This window comes from Bos indicus, chromosome 3, assembly GCF_029378745.1.
Source record: "Bos indicus isolate NIAB-ARS_2022 breed Sahiwal x Tharparkar chromosome 3, NIAB-ARS_B.indTharparkar_mat_pri_1.0, whole genome shotgun sequence".
Classification (NCBI taxonomy): Eukaryota; Metazoa; Chordata; class Mammalia; order Artiodactyla; family Bovidae; genus Bos; species Bos indicus.
In genome coordinates this window covers 109821424-109842219 of record NC_091762.1, presented here as the reverse complement: position 1 = coordinate 109842219, position 20796 = coordinate 109821424, and the positions used below count along the sequence as shown (strand labels likewise).

The 20796-nt window shown below is 40.0% G+C and overlaps 1 protein-coding gene across 5 annotated transcripts in view; it reads left to right on the top strand.

Moving 5' to 3' along the window:
• THRAP3 (thyroid hormone receptor associated protein 3) overlaps positions 1 to 20796 on the top strand; it is a 72534-nt gene that overhangs the window by 37941 nt on the left and 13797 nt on the right. For all 5 annotated transcript variants that reach the window (XM_019957834.2, XM_019957830.2, XM_019957833.2 and 2 more), the window contains 2 exons: positions 15319 to 15486; positions 19614 to 20519. In XM_019957834.2, coding sequence (XP_019813393.1) covers positions 15350 to 15486; positions 19614 to 20519 — 1043 coding nt within the window. In that variant the 5' untranslated portion in view covers positions 15319 to 15349. The remainder of the gene's footprint in view (positions 1 to 15318; positions 15487 to 19613; positions 20520 to 20796) is intronic.

Below are 20796 nucleotides of genomic sequence, written 5' to 3'. Positions count from 1 at the left end.
GTCAAAACAGGTCTTTTTGGCATTTGGCAGCCCAAAGCATCCAATGTAAGTAGCTTTACTGTTAGAAAGGGATTACTTCTTTTTCTCAAGTTGGAAGAGATGGTCCTCATCATTTTTTTTCTGTTTTGCTGTGCAGTTTATTATGAATTTTCTAAGCGATTAAATAATGCAGCGCTCCTGTTTGCTGTCCAAAGAAATTAGGGCTGGAAAGGGAGGGATAGAGATTGACTTTTGGAGGACCTGGAATTGAACCTTTGTGAATAAGTGCTGGCTAATCCACCTGGCTAGAACTTCCCACATTGGCAGTATTCTTGATAAATTATCCATTGTATCTTTATGTCAGGCTTTCCATTCCTTAATTGATAACACTTTTAAACTACTTCAGAGTGTACCCTCAGGGAATCTTTCTTAATGCTTCTTAAGCATTAAGGAAATTTTTCTAATTTTCACTTTGAAAAATTATCTGTGTGTCCCTGGATACCTGACACGAATTACTTTTTTTTTTTTTTTAAGTAGTGAAAACACACAACAGAGTTGGGCCTTTTGCTGCAGTTACTTGTCGTAAGAACAAAAGGCCAGATACTGTTTCTCTGAGGGTATGTGCTTTACTGGCTGTCCCTTAACCCTCTAGTTTGTGAACACTAAGGGGTCCCTGTGCTGAATTGTTTCTGTGAAGTTTTCCAGAGCTGGTTTCTCCTTTGAATTCTTTCCAGCCTGACAACAGCCATTAGAACAGTTGAGAATTTGTTATGTAAACAGGTTCATTGTTAGCATAAGTAAACTAAAATATATGCTCTTATTAACAAAGGCTTATTTTCAGGGAAGTTGATAGTAAGGCTAGGATAAAAGCACATTGGTAAAAAAATTACTGTGTAAAAATAATTTCTCCAAATGCCACATAGTTGAAGTGAGCTGACAGTTTTTATGTGAATTTTGGACTCTGCAGAATTAGAAGCTTTAGCTTTTTTGCCTTGCTAACCCCAAAATGTAGTTTATTAATGTATATTTTCTTCCTCTCATCATAATTGCTCACTTGTTGTGAAGTAGTCACACTTCTTAAAACAAGTTGATGAAACAACCCACAGTGGTATTTTGGACTACTCATGTCCCGTAATTAGGAGACAGTTTAAGGTTGCACTTTGGAATTTACTTTAAATGTGTTTGAACTGAAATCACAGTCATTGTTATTTGCTGATACAAATGATCCCCTTTTTAGACTGATTTTCAGAGCGCACACGGAGCAGCGTATAGATATGAACCTTTTGGGTCCTCTCGTTGCATGCCTGGGTTTTTTTTTCCTCCTGCTATTCAGGCTTGCAGATTCTCTGTTCCATGACCAGAGATTGAACCCGGGCCTGCACAGTGAAAGTGGCAAATCCTAATGCTAGACCACCAGGGAACTCCCACACGTCTGGATTTCTTATGGAAGGATTCTCTCTCTCTCTCTCTTTTTAAACGGAAAAGGTGTGGGGAAATATGGGCTTCCCAGGTGGCTTATTGGTACACAATCCTCTTGGCAATGCAGGATATGAGGTTTCGATTCTTGGGTTTGGGAAGACTACTTGGAGGCGAAAACGTCAACCCACTCTAGTATTCTTGCTGGAATAATCCCATGGACAGGGGAGCCTGGCGGACTATAGTCCATGGGGTCACAGAGAGTCTAATGCTGAGTGAGTGAGCTCATATACTTGGGGAAATAGCTGCAGAGACTGGCTATATTCACTTAGACTAATTACGATTTTGATCATGTATTGAGCCCACCTGCAAAGAGTTGATAATTTTTTTAGAGCTGGATGATGGATGCATTTGGGTTCCTTACACTATTTTTTTCTACTTTTGTGTATGTTTGACTCAATACCTCCATAATAAGAATATTAAAGAAAAAAAACAGAGCCCAGTTGGCTTTTAGGCTGGCCTTTCTTAGCCTTCTGTTAAGTAATAAAAGAGGAAAAAAATTCCATTGCAATAACGTTTTCCTCAGAATGGACTTTGAATTGTTAAAGTGCGGTTTTATTTATTTAGAGTTATGTGGAAATTATTTGTCTAGATTTTTTAAATATCTCCAAAGAAAGTAGGTAGATGTTTGATTTCACATTAAGAGAATCAACACCATTAACTCTATGAATGTTATTAACAACTTTTTAAAAAAGACTGGTAGGGGGAAGTCACCTGTAAATTCACTAGCTAAAAAAATTTATATGTAAAATAAGAAGCACGTGCTCCCATCCTGTCTGCCTCATTTCATGTCTTTCCCTTTTCCTGCCCCCTTCCTCTTCATGTCTTCCTTTCTGTTCCACAGAGGTAACCACTGTTAATAGTTCGCTATATGTGCTTATGTGGATGTGTTTTATATGTATATCTGTACCTATACATTGGGGCTTCCCTTGTGGCTCAGCTGATGAAGCCACCTGCAATGCGGAGACCTGGGTTCCATCCCTGGGTTTCGAAGATCCCCTGGAGAAGGGAATGGCTACCCACTCCAGTATTCTGGCCTGGAGAATTCCATGTGGTCACAGAGTCAGACACGACTGAGCGACTTTCACTCACCTACATGTTAACACATTTTAAAAACATGTTCTACCAAATTACATAGAGTATAACGTAAAAAAGTTAAAGAATTTTAGTACTGAACTCCAGAATAACTTTGATTTTGTAATATAGGCAAGGGCAAACCGTATATCATTAAATTGTTTCAGCAGTAAAACTGCCCTTCTCCTCAAAGGATCCTTCTCTCCTTTTAGAAAGGTGCTCAATGCATATGTGGATATTTGCCTCTATAAATTTTAAGACCTCAGAATTGAAATTAGTATTATATTTGTGGGTTTATGTAATATTTCAAGAGAGCTGTTTAATAGAGTAAGTGTCAGGAAGGGGTCTCTGAACTTAGATTTCTTCAGGGATATTGGGAGTGGGGTGTGAAGTCTTGGGAAAGTGTTACCCTAAACCCATAGCTGCTCTTGATTCTCTTTCCCTCTTTTACTCAGGAGAGGATAATCTCTAGAGGAGAGCATAAAATAGTAACACATTTGATATGTCACCTGAGCTCTGCTTTCCTGCACCTCTCCAGAGGCACACAGAGCACACAGTCAGGCGCAGTCCTTTGCCTACAACCCTTTATGAGCTGTGAGTTTCTTTCTTGGCTGATTTTTAGATCTGTCTTTTTTTAATTTTAGTCAGTGTGTTCAAGAATTTTCTACATCTTGCCTTTAGTGACTGTTGAGAGCAGGGCTGTCTTGACTGGACTTGCTGGCAGTGGAGTTTCCCTCTGAGCTGGCACTGCTAATTGAAATGTGAATGTCTGCTAGAGACTGAGATCAGTTTGACCTCCTCTGTCTTTGAGGAATATAGAGAAGGGATCCGAATAAGCTCAGCTTCTAGTTTAGCAGTGGTTATTAGGACTGTGGTACATACTTAGTTTTATTCTTAGATTGGAATGTTAATATTTGGTGAACTGATCTTTTATTATTACTGCTTGTGTGATAAAGAGAGTGGAGAAGGAAGAGGAAGTGTGAAACAAGCCTGTTTGTTAGCACATACTGAGCATCCACTCCGTGGCCAAGTGCTGTGCATGAAAGGGAGAACAAATCAGACATGATCTCTGACCAGTTAATTTTGTAGCCTCTTTGGTTTGCTGTCCTGAATTGTTAAACTTAATTGGTTAGCAGCAGTACCAAATGTAGAGCCATCTATCTGGAAAAGTACTGTCCTCTAGCTAGAGCAGAGATAGCAGTTCCTGGGGCAAGGGACAGGGAGTGGAGGCACATATGGGGTCAGTCCATTCTATTAAGTTATGTTAGAGATCCATAAATAGAATAAAGACTAATTTTAAGGCCTGTTGTAAGAGCAGGTGTTAGGTGGTAACTGTTGAAAATCAGTGTAATACAGTAGCATTAAAGGACCAAAACCACTCGCTCATCTCAATAAATACAGTACAAATATGAAAAAAAAAATCCAACAGTTTTTCATAATAAAAGTATTTAACCAACTAGGAATAAAAGGAACTTCCTCAATCCAATAATAGAGATCTGTGAGAAAAACCTACAGGTATCATTGTACTTAAAGGTGAAAAGAAGACAGTGTTTTTGCCCTAAGGTCAGGAACAAGAGAAGAATGTCCACTTCATTTCTGTTCAGCTTTGTACCAGAGGTTCTAACCAGGGCAGTTAGGCATTAAAATGAAATAAAAGTCATCTAACTCCACAGGGGAAGAAGTAAAACTCTCTCTTTTTAAAATGAAATAAAAGTCATCTAACTCAGCAGGGGAAGAAGTAAAACTCTTTTGCAGATGATATGATCTTATATAGAAAATCTTGAAGGAATCCATTGAAAACTAGTGGAACTAATATATGAATTCAGTAATGTTAAAGGATACAAGATGAGTATACAAAAATGAATTGTATTTCTGTACACTAATGACTGCTTCCCTAGTGGCTCAGATGATAACGCATCCACCTGCAATGAGAGATCTGGGTTTGATCACCGGGTTGGGAAGATTCCCTGGATGAGGGCATGGCAACCCACTCCAGAATTCTTGCCTGGAGAATCCTCATGGTCAGAGGAGCCTGGCGGGCTACAGTCCATGAGGTCATAAAGAGCTGGACATGACTGAGTGACTAGGCAAACACAGCGATGAACAATCAGAATGAAACAGAAAAACAGTTCATTTCCAGTAGCATCAAAAAGAGTAAAATTCTTAGGGATGAATTTAACAAAATGAGCACAAAATTTGTACTCTGAAAAAAACTACAAACCCTGTAGAAAGACATCCCGTGTTCACAAGTTGGAAGGCTTAATGTTGTGAAGAAGACAGTTCTCTCCAAAATGATCTACAGATTCAAAACAATCTTTGACAAAATCTCAGCTGTTTGTTTTTTTTCTTTTTGCAGAAATTGATGTGCTGATGCTAAAATTTATCTGAAAATGTAAGGGACTCAGAATAGCCAAAATTCTCTGAGCAGGAGAGGTTGGAAAAACTGTGCTTTTCTGATTTCAGAATATCTACAAAGCTACATTAATCCAGACTGGCATAAGGATAGACATACGGGTCAATGGAATAAAATTGAAGGTACAGAAATAAACCCTCACATTTATGGTGAACTGATTTTTGACAAAGATGGCCAGTACATTTCAGGAGGATAAGACTAGTCTCTTCAACAAACAGTACTAAGACATCTGGATATCCATATGCAAAATAATGAAATGAGATCCTTACCTCACACTGTAACATAAAATTTAAATCAGAATGGATTATGGACTTAAATGGAAGAGCTAATACTATAAAATTCTTAGAAGAAAACCTAGGAGTAAATCTTTGTGACCTTGGGCAAACCATTCTTAAATGTGATACCAAAAGCACAAGGAACAAAGGGACGAATAAGATAAATTGGACTTAGAACCAAACAAAAGCTCTTTTCTTTAAAGGTCTGTGTCAAGAAAATGGAAGGACAGCCTACAAATTGGGAGAATCTTCTTGCAAAGTATATGTCTAATATACCTGTTTCCATAATTTGGGATTCACAGATGACGCTAAAGGTCAAGAACTCTCCTGCCAGTGCAGGAGACGTAAAAGATGATGTGGGTTTGATCCCTGGGTTGGGAAGATCCCCTGGAGGAGGGCATGGCAACCCACTCCAGTATTCTTGCCTGGAGAATCCCGTGGACAGAGGAGCTTGGCAGGCTACAGTCCGTAGGGTCACACAGAGTTGCATGCATCCGTAATTTATGAAGTCTTATAGCTCAATAATAAAAAGACAGTAAGTGTTGGAGATGGAGAGAGATTGGAACCCCCATACACTGCTGATGGGGAAGTAAAATGGTGTAGCTGCTTTGGAATGTTTCTTATTATTAGTCTCTTGTTACATGAAGCTCTTTGTTCTCTACAGCTGGCTGTGGCTTTCCTAGTTTGGACTTTCTAAAGTCATCCACAGCAGAAACATTTCTGCTATCTTGGGCAGACATGTTTCAGGCAGAGCCTGTTTCTATTTTTTGCATGTGAGTTAGCAGATAGGGGTAGGTGAAGAGAACTGTTGGCTGCTTTAGTTAAGCATTTCAGTTTTGCTGGTTTATGAACCAAATATTTTAAGAGAGAATTATACTTCAGAAACAGAGTTTTGTTTTGTTATTTTTAAGCTGATCAGGTTCACAAGAAGCTTATTGATGGAGTACAACATGGGGGTAGCCTGTGTGGTAATGGTGAATCACTAGCACAATGTAAGTGAGATAATGCTGAAGGTTCATAGCTCCTTGTTTGGCACAGGTGTTATTGATAAAGTGCCAGGGAATCAATTTCTGATGAATATGTATTAGGAAAGCCAGTATTTGCCTAGGGTGTTTTCTGGTAGGCAGGTCCATCCAGAGACCAAACTTCAAGTTAGAAGGGTCTTTGATTAACATACTCCAAATAGAGCAAGAGAAGCTGCTGCTACTGCAGCTGCTAAGTCACTTCAGTCGTGTCTGACTCTGTGCGACCCCATAGATGGCAGCCCATGAGGCTCCCCAGACAGTCCTAAATATTAAGTCCATCAAATCAGGGTAGCTGAATTGTCCTGCTTGAGTAAGTGATGAGTCCCGATTGTTCAGGATAATTCCAGTATAAAATACTTCCCCCTATTGTCAACACAAGTATCCTGGAAACCTTATATTGCTAGATACAAATAAATGTCACACCCCTGCCCCCAACCTGGCGGCTTCCTGGGTGGCTTAGTGGTAAAGGATCTGCTTGCCAATGCAAGAGATGAGGGTTGGATCAAGAAAATCCCCCTGAAGAAGGAAATGGCAGTCCACTCCAGTATTATTGCTTGGATAATCCCCTGGACAGAGGGCCTGGTGGGCTACAGGTCTAAAGAGTTGGACATGACTGGGCAATTGAGCACTCACATATGCACCCCCAACCCCCAGAGCAGGACAGAAATCTCTGTTGGTCTGTATGCTAACTTCTAGGTTTGAACTCTATAGTCCCCCGACTTTTAGATAGATATTTTTTCTTTAAATTATTACTATGGGGACTTCCCTGGTGGTCCAGTGGTTAGGACTACACAGTGTCTCTGCTGAGGGCCCAGGTTCAATCCCTGTTGGGGAACTAAGATCCCATGAGCTGCATGGCTTGGCCTAAACATATGTATGTGGTATGGGTCATTAAAGCATAGCCTTTTCTTTCTCTGAACTACAAGAAGATGCAGATTCCCGTGTTTCAGTTTCCCATCCATATTCATTCATTACTAAAAACTTGTTTTTTTAATAAACTCATGTCATAGTGTGTATCTTACGGAGTTTTACATCTTAAAATTAGGGACTTACCTTAAAGGGATTCTAGGTCTTATGCCAAGATTTTTGGATTTGTATTTGGAAGGCTGTTTCTTGGAAGGATTTCCATAGATGATTGTTTTTATCCATTGTTTTGACTGTTAGTTTACTTTTAGAGAGTGGTGCTTATTGATCCTGTCCTGAAATTCTCTAGGCTTAGATCTTGTTTGTGTCCTGTGACCTAAATTAAGCAGATTAAAGTAAATGTTCCTTTGTAACACTCCTTTCTTGAGTTAGTTGTGAGTCCTTGGAGTGAGAATTAGTGATGTAAGTTTCACGATACTAATATATTCTCATAACCTAAAACGAGAGGCAACTGTGTGTGCTTAATTGCTGCAGGGAAAGCAGGTGGTGGTGCTAGAAGAGGTTGGTGTTCATCAGAATACCAGTACTTTGGTTTTAGATTGGTTGTAATGTGGATACTGAAGTGAGAGATGAGATAAGAAATGCTGTGAATATGCTCTTTAAGGTACACAAGATTCTTGATTAAGTGGAATATCCTGTGAGGTAGTAAGTTTGATATTAATGGAAATGAGAGAAGGGAAAAAAAGTGGTTTGCCCAGCAAAGGCCTGTACAGACATTAAGTACGGCAGTGGAGTGGTTGAAAACAGATACAGATATTCAGAGAGCAAACTGTTAACCATGTACGTTAGTTCCCTGGCCCAACACAATTCCTACATCCTTTCATGGGTTCAGTTCAGTTCAGTTGCTCAGTCGTGTCCGACTCTTTGCGACCCCATGAACTGCAGCATACCAGGTCTCCCTGTCCATCACCAACTCCCCGGAGTTCACTCAAACTCACGTCCATCAAGTAGGTGATGCCATCCAGCCATCTCATCCTTTGTTGTCCCCTTCTCCTCCTGCCCCCAATCCCTCCCAGCATCAGAGTCTTTTCCAATGAGTCAGCTCTTCTCATGAGGTGGCCAAAGTACTGGAGTTTCAGCTTTAGCATCATTCCTTCCAAAGAGAACTTTAAAGGACTTAGTTCTGAGTTGGTTTTACATACTAGGAAGGCTATAGGTCTGTTTTACATTCTTGTTTTGTTTTCAGGTTATAGTATATTTGCCTTCCATTTTTATTTGCTTGATTAGTAGTAAATCTTTCTGTGAAAGAAAATAAGCAGTTAAATCTTTTCTGAGAAGGATCTTTTGGAATATAAACCTAGTATTTATGGATTGAAGAATAGTTGCATGGTTTATATGTAGCTTGACTGTTTAGGGCTGCGAAGGTTGAAGCTCTGGGGCGGCCTGTTGAGAGGCTATATTTGGCACTGCTTAGTATTAGGAACTCTCCCCAGTGAAACCTATCCACAGTGTTCCACACACGGGGCAAACAGTATTAAATACTCCCAGGATGTTCCTTCTGGTGAATTCAGCAGTCGTTCACCATGTGCCAAGCACAGTGCTGGCATAATCACTAGGGACACTTAAGAAGAAACTTAACAATCCAGCATGCGGAGGGGGAAGGAATAATTGAATTCTTTATCTTTGAGAGTCTTTAATGTAGAAAAGCTTCTTTGGCCCTTGCTGTCAATATTACTGTTTTTGCTTGGAGGAAAAAGTAGAATCTGCATTAAAAAAAAAAATTTATTTGGCAGTGCTGGGTCTTAGTTGCGGCATATGAGATGTAGTCTCTGACTAGGGATCAAACCCAGGTCCCCTGCATTGTGAGCATGGAATCTTAGCCACTGGACCACTAGGGAAGTCTCAGAATCTGTGTTTTTAATGATATAGAAGCCATGTAATTATATACCTTAAGACTTTTGCTTTAAGTAAAGTGTATCTGTTCTTCCAAAGAAAAGTGGTTTGGCGGTGAATGCTTGTGATTCAAAAAGAGTGATGGGTCTGGAAACGGTCCTCTCAGGTGGCTCTGCAAAACACTTTAAAAGATAAACCCTTGCTCCAAGTGACAGGATTGTATCTGAAATGATTTCAGAAGGCTGTTTGAATTATGCACCTGGGTTTTACATTGAAAAGAGGGGGGCATAGAACAACAGTAGTGTCAGTACAAGATGGAGGAGGAGGACATTTTGCAGCTGAGGAGGTTTTATGAGAAAGAACTTGAGGGCCTTAGTGACTCATCTCACTCTGAATCAGCATGTGGTGTGGCTGCCAGAATGAGCAGTCTTAGGATGCATTAACAGTGTCTAAATAGTTTTCAGTATCCCAGTGAAGGAGGACAAACCGGAATTGATTCCGTGGCAAATAGGGGGATGATGTGGATAGGAAACCTCGTCATCTGAAGGATCTTGGAAAGTTCAAGGATATTTGGATCATACCAGCCCTTAGGAGTTTAGGAACTGTGTCCCATGTTTCTGCCTGCTAGCGTGCTGATCACTACTTGTTCAATAGTTGGATTCTTTTATATTGCTGGTGTGGGAACATGGCTGTCTTACTCTAAATGAAACAACATGTTAAAGAAGAGTAGGCATTGCTGAAGAAACAAAATCTCCTTTGGAAGAAGTTTTAATTTGAACAGAAACTAAATGCTAAATGCTTGTAACATGTAAAAGGTGCTAAGCTGTTTTCCAAGGTGGTATTTGTCTGTCTCCCTTATGATTATACAGTGGAAGTGAGAAATAGATTGAAGGGCCTAGATCTGATAGATAGAGTGCCTGATGAACTATGGAATGAGGTTCGTGACATTGTACAGGAGACAGGGATCAAGACCATCCCCATGGAAAAGAAATGCAAAAAAGCAAAATGGCTATCTGGGGAGGCCTTACAAATAGCTGTGAAAAGAAGAGAAGCGAAAAGCAAAGGAGAAAAGGAAAGATATAAACATCTGAATGCAGAGTTCCAAAGAATAGCAAGAAGAGATAAGAAAGCCTTCCTCAGCGATCAGTGCAAAGAAATAGAGGAAAACAACAGAATGGGAAAGACTAGAGATCTCTTCAGGAAAATCAGAGATACCAAAGGAGCATTTCATGCAAAGATGTGCTCGATAAAGGACAGAAATGGTATGGACCTAACAGAAGCAGAAGATATTAAGAAGAGATGGCAACAACACACAGAAGAACTGTACAAAAAAGATCTTCACGACCCAGATAATCACGATGGTGTGATCACTGACCTAGAGCCAGACATCCTGGAATGTGAAGTCAAGTGGGCCTTAGAAAGCATCACTACGAACAAAGCTAGTGGAGGTGATAGGATTCCAGTTGAGCTATTCCAAATCCTGAAAGATGATGCTGTGAAAGTGCTGCATTCAATATGCCAGCAAATTTGGAAAACTCAGCAGTGGCCACAGGACTGGAAAAGGTCAGTTTTCATTCCAATCCCAAAGAAAGGCAATGCCAAAGAATGCGCAAACTACTGCACAATTGCACTCATCTCACACGCTAGTAAAGTAATGCTCAAAATTCTCCAAGCCAGGCTTCAGCAATATGTGAACCGTGAACTTCCTGATGTTCAAGCTGGTTTTAGAAAAGGCAGAGGAACCAGAGATCAAAATGCCAACATCTGCTGGATCATGGAAAAAGCAAGAGAGTTCCAGAAAAACATCTATTTCTACTTTATTGACTATGCCAAAGCCTTTGACTGTGTGGATCACAATAAACTGTGGAAAATTCTGAAAGAGATGGGAATACCAGACCACCTGACCTGCCTCTTGAGAAATCTGTATGCAGGTCAGGAAGCAACAGTTAGAACTGGACATGGAACAACAGACTGGTTCCAAATAGGAAAAGGAGTACATCAAGGCTGTATATTGTCACCCTGCTTATTTAACTTATGTGCAGAGTACATCATGAGAAACGCTGGACTGGAAGAAACAAGCTGGAATCAAGATTGCCGGGAGAAATATCAATCACCTCAGATGCAGATGACACCACCCTTATGGCAGAAAGTGAAGAGGAACTCAAAAGCCTCTTGATGAAAGTGAAAGTGGAGAGTGAAAAAGTTGGCTTAAAGCTCAACATTCAGAAAACGAAGATCATGGCATCCAGTCCCATTTCTTCATGGGAAATAGATGGGGAAACAGTGGAAACAGTGTCAAACTTTATTTTTCTGGGCTCCAAAATCACTGCAGATGGTGAATGCAGCCATGAAATTAAAAGACGCTTACTCCTTGGAAGGAAAGTTATGACCAACCTAGATAGCATATTGAAAAGCAGAGACATTACTTTGCCAACAAAGGTTCGTCTAGTCAAGGCTATGGTTTTTCCTGTGGTCATGTATGGATGTGAGAGTTGGACTGTGAAGAAGGCTGAGTGCTGAAGAATTGATGCTTTTGAACTGTGGTGTTGGAGAAGACTCTTGAGAGTCCCTTGGACTGTAAGGAGATCCAACCAGTCCATTCTGAAGGCGATCAGCCCTGGGATTTCTTTGGAAGGAATGATGCTAAAGCTGAAACTCCAGTACTTTGGCCACCTCATGCGAAGAGTTGACTCATTGGAAAAGACTCTGATGCTGGGAGGGACTGGGGGCAGGAAGAGAAGGGGACAACAGAGGATGAGATGGCTGGATGTCATCATTGACTCGATGGACGTGAGTCTCAGTGAACTCTGGGAGTTGTGCTGTGATTCGTGGGGTCGCAAAGAGTCGGACATGACTGAGCGACTGATCTGATCTGATTTGTCTGTCTCACTCTCCATAATATTTTTAGAGCATAGACATGGAAGAAATGTTAGAAATGGGAAAACCTATGTGTAATGGCAGTGACATTTAAAAAGTCTTCAAAATTAAAACTGAGAGTTGTTTTGAATGAATTTTAGTAATTTGATCAGATAGCTTTAGATATGGTTGTCCCTGCCTTACACTAAAATATTTGTGTTTTATATCTGTTTATGTATATCAAGAGAAAAGACTTCTCAATCTTATGGAGCTTTCCCTTTTTTATGTGACTTGCTCTTTCATAGTCTTCAGGTGACAGCTTAACTGCTATCTCTGGACCGTCCTACCTAAATAAGTCATTCTGTGCGTGTGTGCTCAGTTAACGTTAGACTCTTTGCGACCCCATAGACTGTAGCTCGCCAAGCTCCTCTGTCCATGAAATTTTCCAGGCAAGAATACTGGGGTAGGTTGCCATATCCTCCTCTAGGGGGTCTTCCTAACCCAGGGCTTGAACCCGAGTCTCTTGGTACCATACTTTATAAATTTGCCCATATTTGTGCTTTTTTTTTTTTTTTTTTTTGCCATCTTCCTAGTACTTGCCAGAATTACGTTTTTGCTTGCTCACTTGTTTATTGTCTGTCTGCAACTCTAGATTATAAATTCCACGGAGGCAAAGACCAAGTCTGCTTTAATTTATCATTGTCCACTTTCAAGAGTTCTCGTGAATGAGTTAAGGTATTTATTTGATCTATTTCCAGCTCTAGTTTTGTATCATCCAGAGTTATTCCTCTTAACTCTCAGGGGTAGTGGTGTTTTAATTTCAGCTCACATTAAAGGAGTTCTCGAAGTGAAGGTGCTGTCACAGTAAGTGACTCTTGAATATACTTGTCAACTCTAGTAAGTTTAATATATATAAAACTGTTAAATTTGGCTCTGTTTGTATTTAAGTGACAGCTTTCTCTTCCTGTTAATGAAAATGTCTTAATTTTCCAATGTCTGGGAGTGGAAATGAATATTTCCTGTTTTACTAACTTGTTCCCCCATCTTCTTTTTTCCTTCTTTCTTTTTAAAATTTTTTTGGCAATGTAGCACAGCTTGCAGGATCTTAGTTCCTTGACCAGTGATTGAACCTGCACTCTTAGCAGTGAAAATACAGAGTCCTAACCACTGTATCACCAGCGAATTCCCTCCCTTTTAAAGTCTGATATTGTCCACCTGTTGTGTAAAAGTGAGCTAAAAGGATTTTTATTTCTAGCCTAGGCTAAAATTGGAAATTGGACAGAGAAGTTACTAGGCAAAGATATCCCTAGACTTGTAACAGAAAAAAGCCATTGAACAGGAATGAACCCAAGGAATCCCCAAATATACTGAAGGCCAACCAAAAAAACAATGTGTTTTCAATATTCAGTTTCTGTAAGTTTCTTATTTACACCTTCACCCTATATCCCCAAATAACTTATTCTTCCACCCTGGCTTTGTACAGTGACACTGCTGGCGAAAATTGGCTCCAAACTGAACATCTTTGACCTTGATAGAACATGTAACAGTTTGATCCTTTTGGCAGGATCTAGATGTAGGCCTTTGGTATCCTCATTTAGCAATCTCTTACTCATCACCCTTTGTCTTTGGCTTCCTAGCCGTTTCTCAGTCCTCTTCTAAATTATGTCTCTTGAGATTATTATGGTTATAATCCCTATGAACTGGAGCTGTAGAAGCTTCCTGGACTTCTTTGCCTTTCCAAAAGTTATTAAAATTCAAATCTAAAACTTGAATATAGTAATGATAAACAAATACTGCCTTTCAGTTTGTCTCTGTGTTGCTCTCTTACCAGATCCTGAACTCTGTAGGAGTTGAGACTTAGAATCATTTATTCATCCCACAAGTCTCTGGCAAGACCATATAATATAATGGTAGTTAAAGAACACTGGTTTGGAGCCAGCTCACTTGGGTTCAAATCCCAGCTTAGCCACTTAAAGCTGTGTGCTTTGGGCAAGTTAGTTACCTTCTTTTATGTGCTCAGTATCCTCATCTGTAAAAACGGGTGTAATGATACTCTGCTTGAGGATAAGTTAATAAAAATATTGTTTAAGTGTCTGTTGTTCTGGGCATTGAGCATCCATTAGTAAATAAGAGATTTATGCCGGTGGGAGCTTGCATTCTACTTGGGTACAGGTGGAAAAGCAAAGTAAACAAGTGCAAAGTAAATAACTTTCAAGTCCTAGATTGAATGCTCTGAAGAAGAAAACAGGCATTGGACTATACCTTAGAAAATGGCTTTTGATTGGGTGGCCAGGGCAAGCCTCTGGATAGATAGCTTTTGAGCCGGGATCTGAATAACAAGAAAATCTGAGAGGGAAGGGTGAAATGTTCATCAGTTATTATTTTCCCTTCACATAAAAGAATCTTTTGTTAAGCAGTGAGGTGTGACAGAATTAGGCCCTATAGTTCTTACCTGGTTTGCCTATTAACTAGCTTTATGATCTTTGAAAAAAAGAAGAGACAATTTTGTGGGTTTTTTTTTTCATGGGAAAGTGACCCCGAAAGAAGGTTGGCTTTTGAAGGTAGTGACAGGCTAAAAGAAAGTTAATAGTTTTTCTCCTTATAAATTACTTTATTCCTGTGTTTATGGATTAATGTCCTGTATTTTACATGATGTACTACATCCTGTTGTGGCATTACAGTATTTGAGAATAGTCTCTTACAGTTTAAACCTTTTCCTTTGAAGTAAATATTAAGGATATGCTTCATGGCTTCAGGTCCAGGAAGTAGGGAAATAAATGGTCAGAAATGCCACCTACTCTCTAATCAAGATGCCATTGCATAGAGTTTCTCCTGTGAGGACTGGGAAAACCCTGTCTTAGGTCATCTCATTACTTGTATTAACAGTTAACTGAGTTGGCAAAACTTGTCTGCTTGTTGAGAAAAGACTACATGTCCCAGATTATTGATAGCTTGCTTCATTTTTGTCTGTGGTGTTCTCTAGTGAGAATTACAAGTCAGGTTTTCCATTGGCTGCTATGGGATGGTGTTTGGAATTGTACTGCTTAGAAATCCTCCTTGGTAAAAGGGCAAGGAGTGGTTTTTTTTGTTTTGTTTTTAATTTATTTTTGTAATTGAAGGATAATTGCTTTACAGAATTTTGTGGTTTTCTGTAAATATATCAATAAGAATTAGCCATTGATACACCCATGTCCCCTCCCTCCTGAACCTCCTTTCCATCTCCCTCCCCCTCCCACCCTTCTAGATTATCACTGAGTCCCTGTTTGAGTTCCATGAGTCATATAGCAGATTCCCATTGGCTATCTATTTTACATATGGTATTATAAATTTCCATGTTACTCTCTCCATACATCTCACCCTCTCCCACCTCTCTAAAGCAGTCATGTCATCTTTTTTGTTTGTTTCTAAGTGTTCACAGAAGTTCAGGTTTACAAAGAGGCTCACTCATTTGTTTGATTCTTAGGTATAATTGAAAAGTGACCCTTTCTTCAGAGATGTCAAAAACAAACAAATCTAAGTCTGGATCTCGCTCTTCTCGGTCAAGATCTGCATCAAGATCTCGTTCTCGTTCGTTTTCGAAGTCTCGATCCCGAAGTCGCTCTGTCTCTCGTTCAAGGAAGCGCAGGCTGAGGTAAGGGGGTATGACTGTATAATGAGATCATCATTGGTTTGTCAGTGTGGGTCTCTGAAGATCTTTTGTTAGACTCTTTCTGTGAGTGTCAAGTGGAGGTAGGGCATTCGCTTGAGGTGGAGTGTTGGGCTGTAAGATATTCCAGGTCTCTTCAAACACTACAACTCTAAATCAACTTTGATTGCAATGCTGTTTGCCTAATTCCTTTTCTTTCCTGCCAGCAGATACTGTTTTTCATCCACTTTGAAAGAAAGAATATTTTTTTTTAGCTACTTGCTTCAAATCTCTGTACCAGATTGTTCACTGAAAAAATTCACTGAAGTATTTTTGGAGGCTTGGGCCAAAGTTTAGTTGCATTCTTAGCAAAGAAAAGATAGCTAAGAAGAGTAATGGTACAATCAACATTGCAAGAAAAAGAAACCTTAACCCACTAAAATAAACCTTAAAGAAACTAGTCAGTAGTCACTTATATATCCCTGATATGCCACTTACTAACAAGCTGCATCTATTTAGTAAAACACATCTTAAAACTACCTAAAAGTCACTATTGTAGGCATCATTTTGCCTGACTAAATGTGCAAGTACTTCTTTTGAATTTATCACCAATATTCTTTAATTAGTTTCTACACCTTTAGTTGGATTATTTCCTTATTTCAGCTGTGTCTTGGAATAGGGTGCCCAACTTCCAGCGTCTTTTTTTTTTTTTTCTGTGTTATGAGTTCTATTTTTCATTCTTTAAAACTTAATTTTATTTTGTGAGTGGGTAAGAACCTTTTAATAAATGTAAGTTTCTCTATGGACTTCCCTGGTGGCTCAGACAATAAAGCGCCTATCTACAATGTGGGTTCAATCCCTGGGTTGGGAAGATCCCCTGGAGAAGGAAATGGCAATCCACTCCAGTACTATTGCCTGGAAAATCCCATGGACAGAGGAGCCTGGTAGGCTATAGTCCACGGGGTCGCAGAGTCAGAGACGACTGAGTGACTTCACTTTCACTTTCAAGTTTCTATATGTGTGTTAGAGAAATATTGATCATTTAAATATTTAAACACCGAAATCATTCTTTTTGTCAGAGTTGCAATAGGCAAGGATGTGATTCTCAGTTTTGCCACTTGGAGCCCCTGCTGATTACTTTAGATGAGTGTCCTAGAGCCCTTCTCCAGATTGGTAGGATTCTCCCCTACCCTCACCTTCCCAACAAGAATAAGTTAATTCTTAAATGGAATCTGTGAGAAGCCTGTTTGAAAATTAATTTCAGAGTAGAGATTGAACAAAAAGTAGGTGTGCAAAAATGGTGATGACTTCCATATAGTGTAGAGTAGGAAGTTTTAAACTCCGGGTCTCTCCTTCAAAAAAAACCCTCCATTAAAAAAATAACAACATTATGTCTTGAGGGTAACCAGTCTTAGCTTTGTTTTTCTCTTCCATATTTCTTGGGCACATACTTTTATATCAGGCTTTGTTCAAGCTTTGTGCTAGATAGAGTGTCTGTTGCCTAATTGTGTCAGAGTCTCTAAAAGTAAAGTTCCATCCCATTTTCTCATACTGTTCCCCTACCCCCCAAGAAAGAGGGAAAATCCACTGAATATATTTACCTCAGGAAGTTGCTAACAAGGCCATAGGACTAAGCAGAGACTGCTAGTGAACTCCACCTTACACCCATATTCTTTTGATCTGGACTGTTTAAACCTCAGTTTTAGCTCATTTGGTTCTACAGGTAATTTTAAAAGTTAATTTAATAAATGGAAACTAATTGGTTAAAAAAAAAAAAAGAGTCTGTACAACTGAAACGGAGAGAATTGAACTGACATAAACCAAAATGAAAAATGCTAACCAACTCTGCAATATTTGTGATAACTGGGATTCTGGACAGATTGCTTCTCCTAATTGTACATATCATTTGGCATGGTCATCAACTTGGTAAATGAGGGAAAGATATCTTAGGCAGGCAGTATGTTTTGGGGTACGTCTGGAGCCACTCTATGTGCTGTTTTAATGCCTGGAAGATTACTTTGGAGGAATATCGTCACTACAAAAATGTTTTTATATTTAATTCTAGTCTGACTTCTCTGTTTTTTAGAAACAGATAAATTTGCCACTAGATGTTCAGTTTTTATTTCTGGCTTATCTGTTTCATGTTTTTCTTTTGTTTCCCCTCTCCTATAAGGAAAATATACTATCCAGAGAGTTTGAGAAACCATGTCTTTAATTTAACTTAACTGCTGAGTTCTACAGAACTGGAGAAAAATTGGTTGTTTCCTTATATTTCACAGACTGTATCCTTTTAAGTGACTTCTAAATAACTTCATTTGCAATCTGCAGAGACTCATGTTCCTGCATCTGTGCAGTGACTGCGGGTTTTGGATGCAGTGTGCCGCAGGGCCCTCACTAATAATTGGTGACAGAAGCAGCAGTAGCCTGTGAGGATGGGAACATGAATTAAACCCTCCCTAGTGCTGGTGGTGCATCACCTACCTCAAGTATAGCCATTAAATCGGGTCATATTCAGTTTCATAGCCGCATCTGCTTCTCCCTTCTTCTTTCTTGTATTGTTACTGTTTTCGAATGAAAAGTGTGAAAGGTAAGTTTTTTTTTTTTTTTAAATCGTACTTAAATAGCAACCATTCACAGCCGGCAGTTCGCTGCATCTTTACCAGGTCTTGTTCTTGGGGTGGATAAAGAACCTGGACACAATGGGTAGTGGAAAAACAATCCTATTTTATCTTCTAGTTTCTTTCTAAGGATAACATTTTATTTAGTTGTTATAACCTGTCACATTGCTAAGTGGAGTTAGTTATAAAACTTATATAAGCAAACATATAAAAATGTATGGTTCCAATTAGGTCTGATATGAGAAGGCCTGCTTATGAACTGAAGGGTTTTTATTCTGTATATAAAGGAAAGGTTTTTTTTGGAGTTTTCTAGTAATTTTACGTATTTCTAGGTAACTGTTAATACTTAGGAGTAGTGACCAATTAATGCTCTATATTATAGTTGACACAATAAGTGGTGTTGAAGAAGCCCAGTAGATTCCTATACCAGCAAGTACAGCTTTTGGCTTTTTGATGGAAACAGACTTCCTTGTCATCGATAAGTCTGGCATTTATAAATATGTAATATCATCCCACCCCAGTTCCTGGAGGTACTGCAATATCAGGTTGATGCATGGAGTGGACAGAGCCTGCTCCAAATATCCACTTAATAGTGAACATGTAATTTTTACAGAGTTAGATGACTGTTGAATCCTTGTAGTTCTGGAAATGGGCCTTTGCTAAATCAGAATTCTGTATTGTTAAATGAGGAGGAACAGTGGCCTGACAGATGTGCAGGTGTGGGGCTGTTTGTAGTCTCTTTGCTGCTATGTTGTGTGCTTGGGTGTGTTATGGTCAGATGGTGCCCTCTTGTGGCACCTATGGAAGACCTTGTAGTTCAGCCACAGAAACTTGACCTAGAGAATGAGACCATTTCCAGATTCCCAGTTTAAAAAAACAACAATATTTGCTTGGTTTGTTGATCTGATTTCAGTTGAAGTTTTTTTAAGCTTTGAACAGATGCGTTCTCTCAGTCCCTATTTAAGTGTTCTTTGGTTTAGACATGTTGCAACTGTATTTCACAAACCCAGATCTTGGTGGAAGCCAAGAAATTAGCCCTGCACAGTCAGAGGTGGGTGGGATAGGGAATAAACTGAATGAGGCCAGGGGACCTGAAGACTTCCTCTCTGGGTACCACAGCTTGCAGTTTGTCCTCTCCTCCGATGACGCGGGGACCTATCTGTAAAATCCTTTGTGCCTGTGAAACTAATTAGTATACTATATTAAAATGTTTGTTTAGTACATTGAGAGCATTTTTATATTCCCTCAGTCATGGTAGAAATATATCTCCATGTAGAATGTGCTACAGTGGTATTAATGAGTCATCGCAGTGTCTGGTTTGTTAAAGTGATTTTTTTATTTTTGTACTTAATGTGGCCATAAGAGTAGGATTAGCTCTTTAAGTTTGTACCTTTAGTTTGAAAATAAATGATACATAAGAGTAGGGCTTTACCTCTTTGTTGGCAGGTTTTTCTTGAATAAAAATGCTTGTGTCAAAAATTCAAACTTTTCTTCCCTCCCCTGCCCCTCTTTCAGTTCTAGGTCTCGTTCCAGATCATATTCTCCAGCTCATAACAGAGAGAGAAATCACCCAAGAGTATATCAGAATCGAGATTTCCGAGGTCACAACAGAGGCTATAGAAGGCCCTATTATTTCCGTGGGCGCAACAGAGGCTTTTATCCATGGGGCCAGTATAACCGAGGAGGCTATGGAAACTACCGCTCAAATTGGCAGAATTACCGGCAAGCATACAGTCCTCGTCGGGGCCGTTCCCGATCCCGGTCCCCAAAGAGAAGGTCCCCTTCACCAAGGTCCAGGAGCCACTCCAGAAACTCCGATAAGTCTTCCTCTGATAGGTCAAGGCGTTCCTCGTCCTCTCGTTCTTCCTCCAACCACAGCCGAGTTGAATCTTCTAAGCGCAAGTCTGCAAAGGAGAAAAAGTCCTCTTCCAAGGATAGCCGGCCGTCCCAGGCTGCTGGTGATAACCAGGGAGATGAGGCCAAGGAGCAGCCATTCTCTGGAGGCACCTCTCAAGACCCAAAAGCATCTGAGAGCTCAAAGCCGTGGCCAGATGCCACCACATACAGTGCTGGTTCTGCATCACGGGCCTCAGGAGTGTCTGAGCTGAGTCCCCGGGAGCGAAGCCCAGCTCTCAAAAGCCCCCTCCAGTCTGTGGTGGTGAGGCGGCGGTCACCTCGTCCTAGCCCTGTGCCAAAACCTAGCCCTCCACTTTCCAGCACATCCCAGATGGGCTCAACTCTGCAGAGTGGTGCTGGGTACCAGGGTGGGACTCACCAAGGTCAGTTTGACCATGGCTCAGGGTCCTTAAGCCCATCCAAAAAGAGTCCCGTGGGTAAGAGTCCACCGGCCACTGGCTCAACATATGGCTCATCTCAGAAGGAGGAGGCTGCTGCTCCAGGAGGAGCAGCCTATACAAAGAGGCAAGTATTTTATCTCACCAGCTGGCAATTTAGTTGTAATGTGGTCCTTAGAGCTCTGATTAATAGTAATAAGGTAATTCCCGTTTCCTAAAGTTTCATTTCGCCAGTTTGAAAGCATCATCCAAGGAAACCTTTAGCTTAACTCTGGTTTTCCTACCTTCCTGAATTTGTATTACAGCACAAATTCTAGATTACTCTGCAATGATGTTTTCACATTTAAAGTTTGCCTTGGATTCTACCAGTGTAAGCCAGAGAACAATAGAGATTTGTGGGTCAG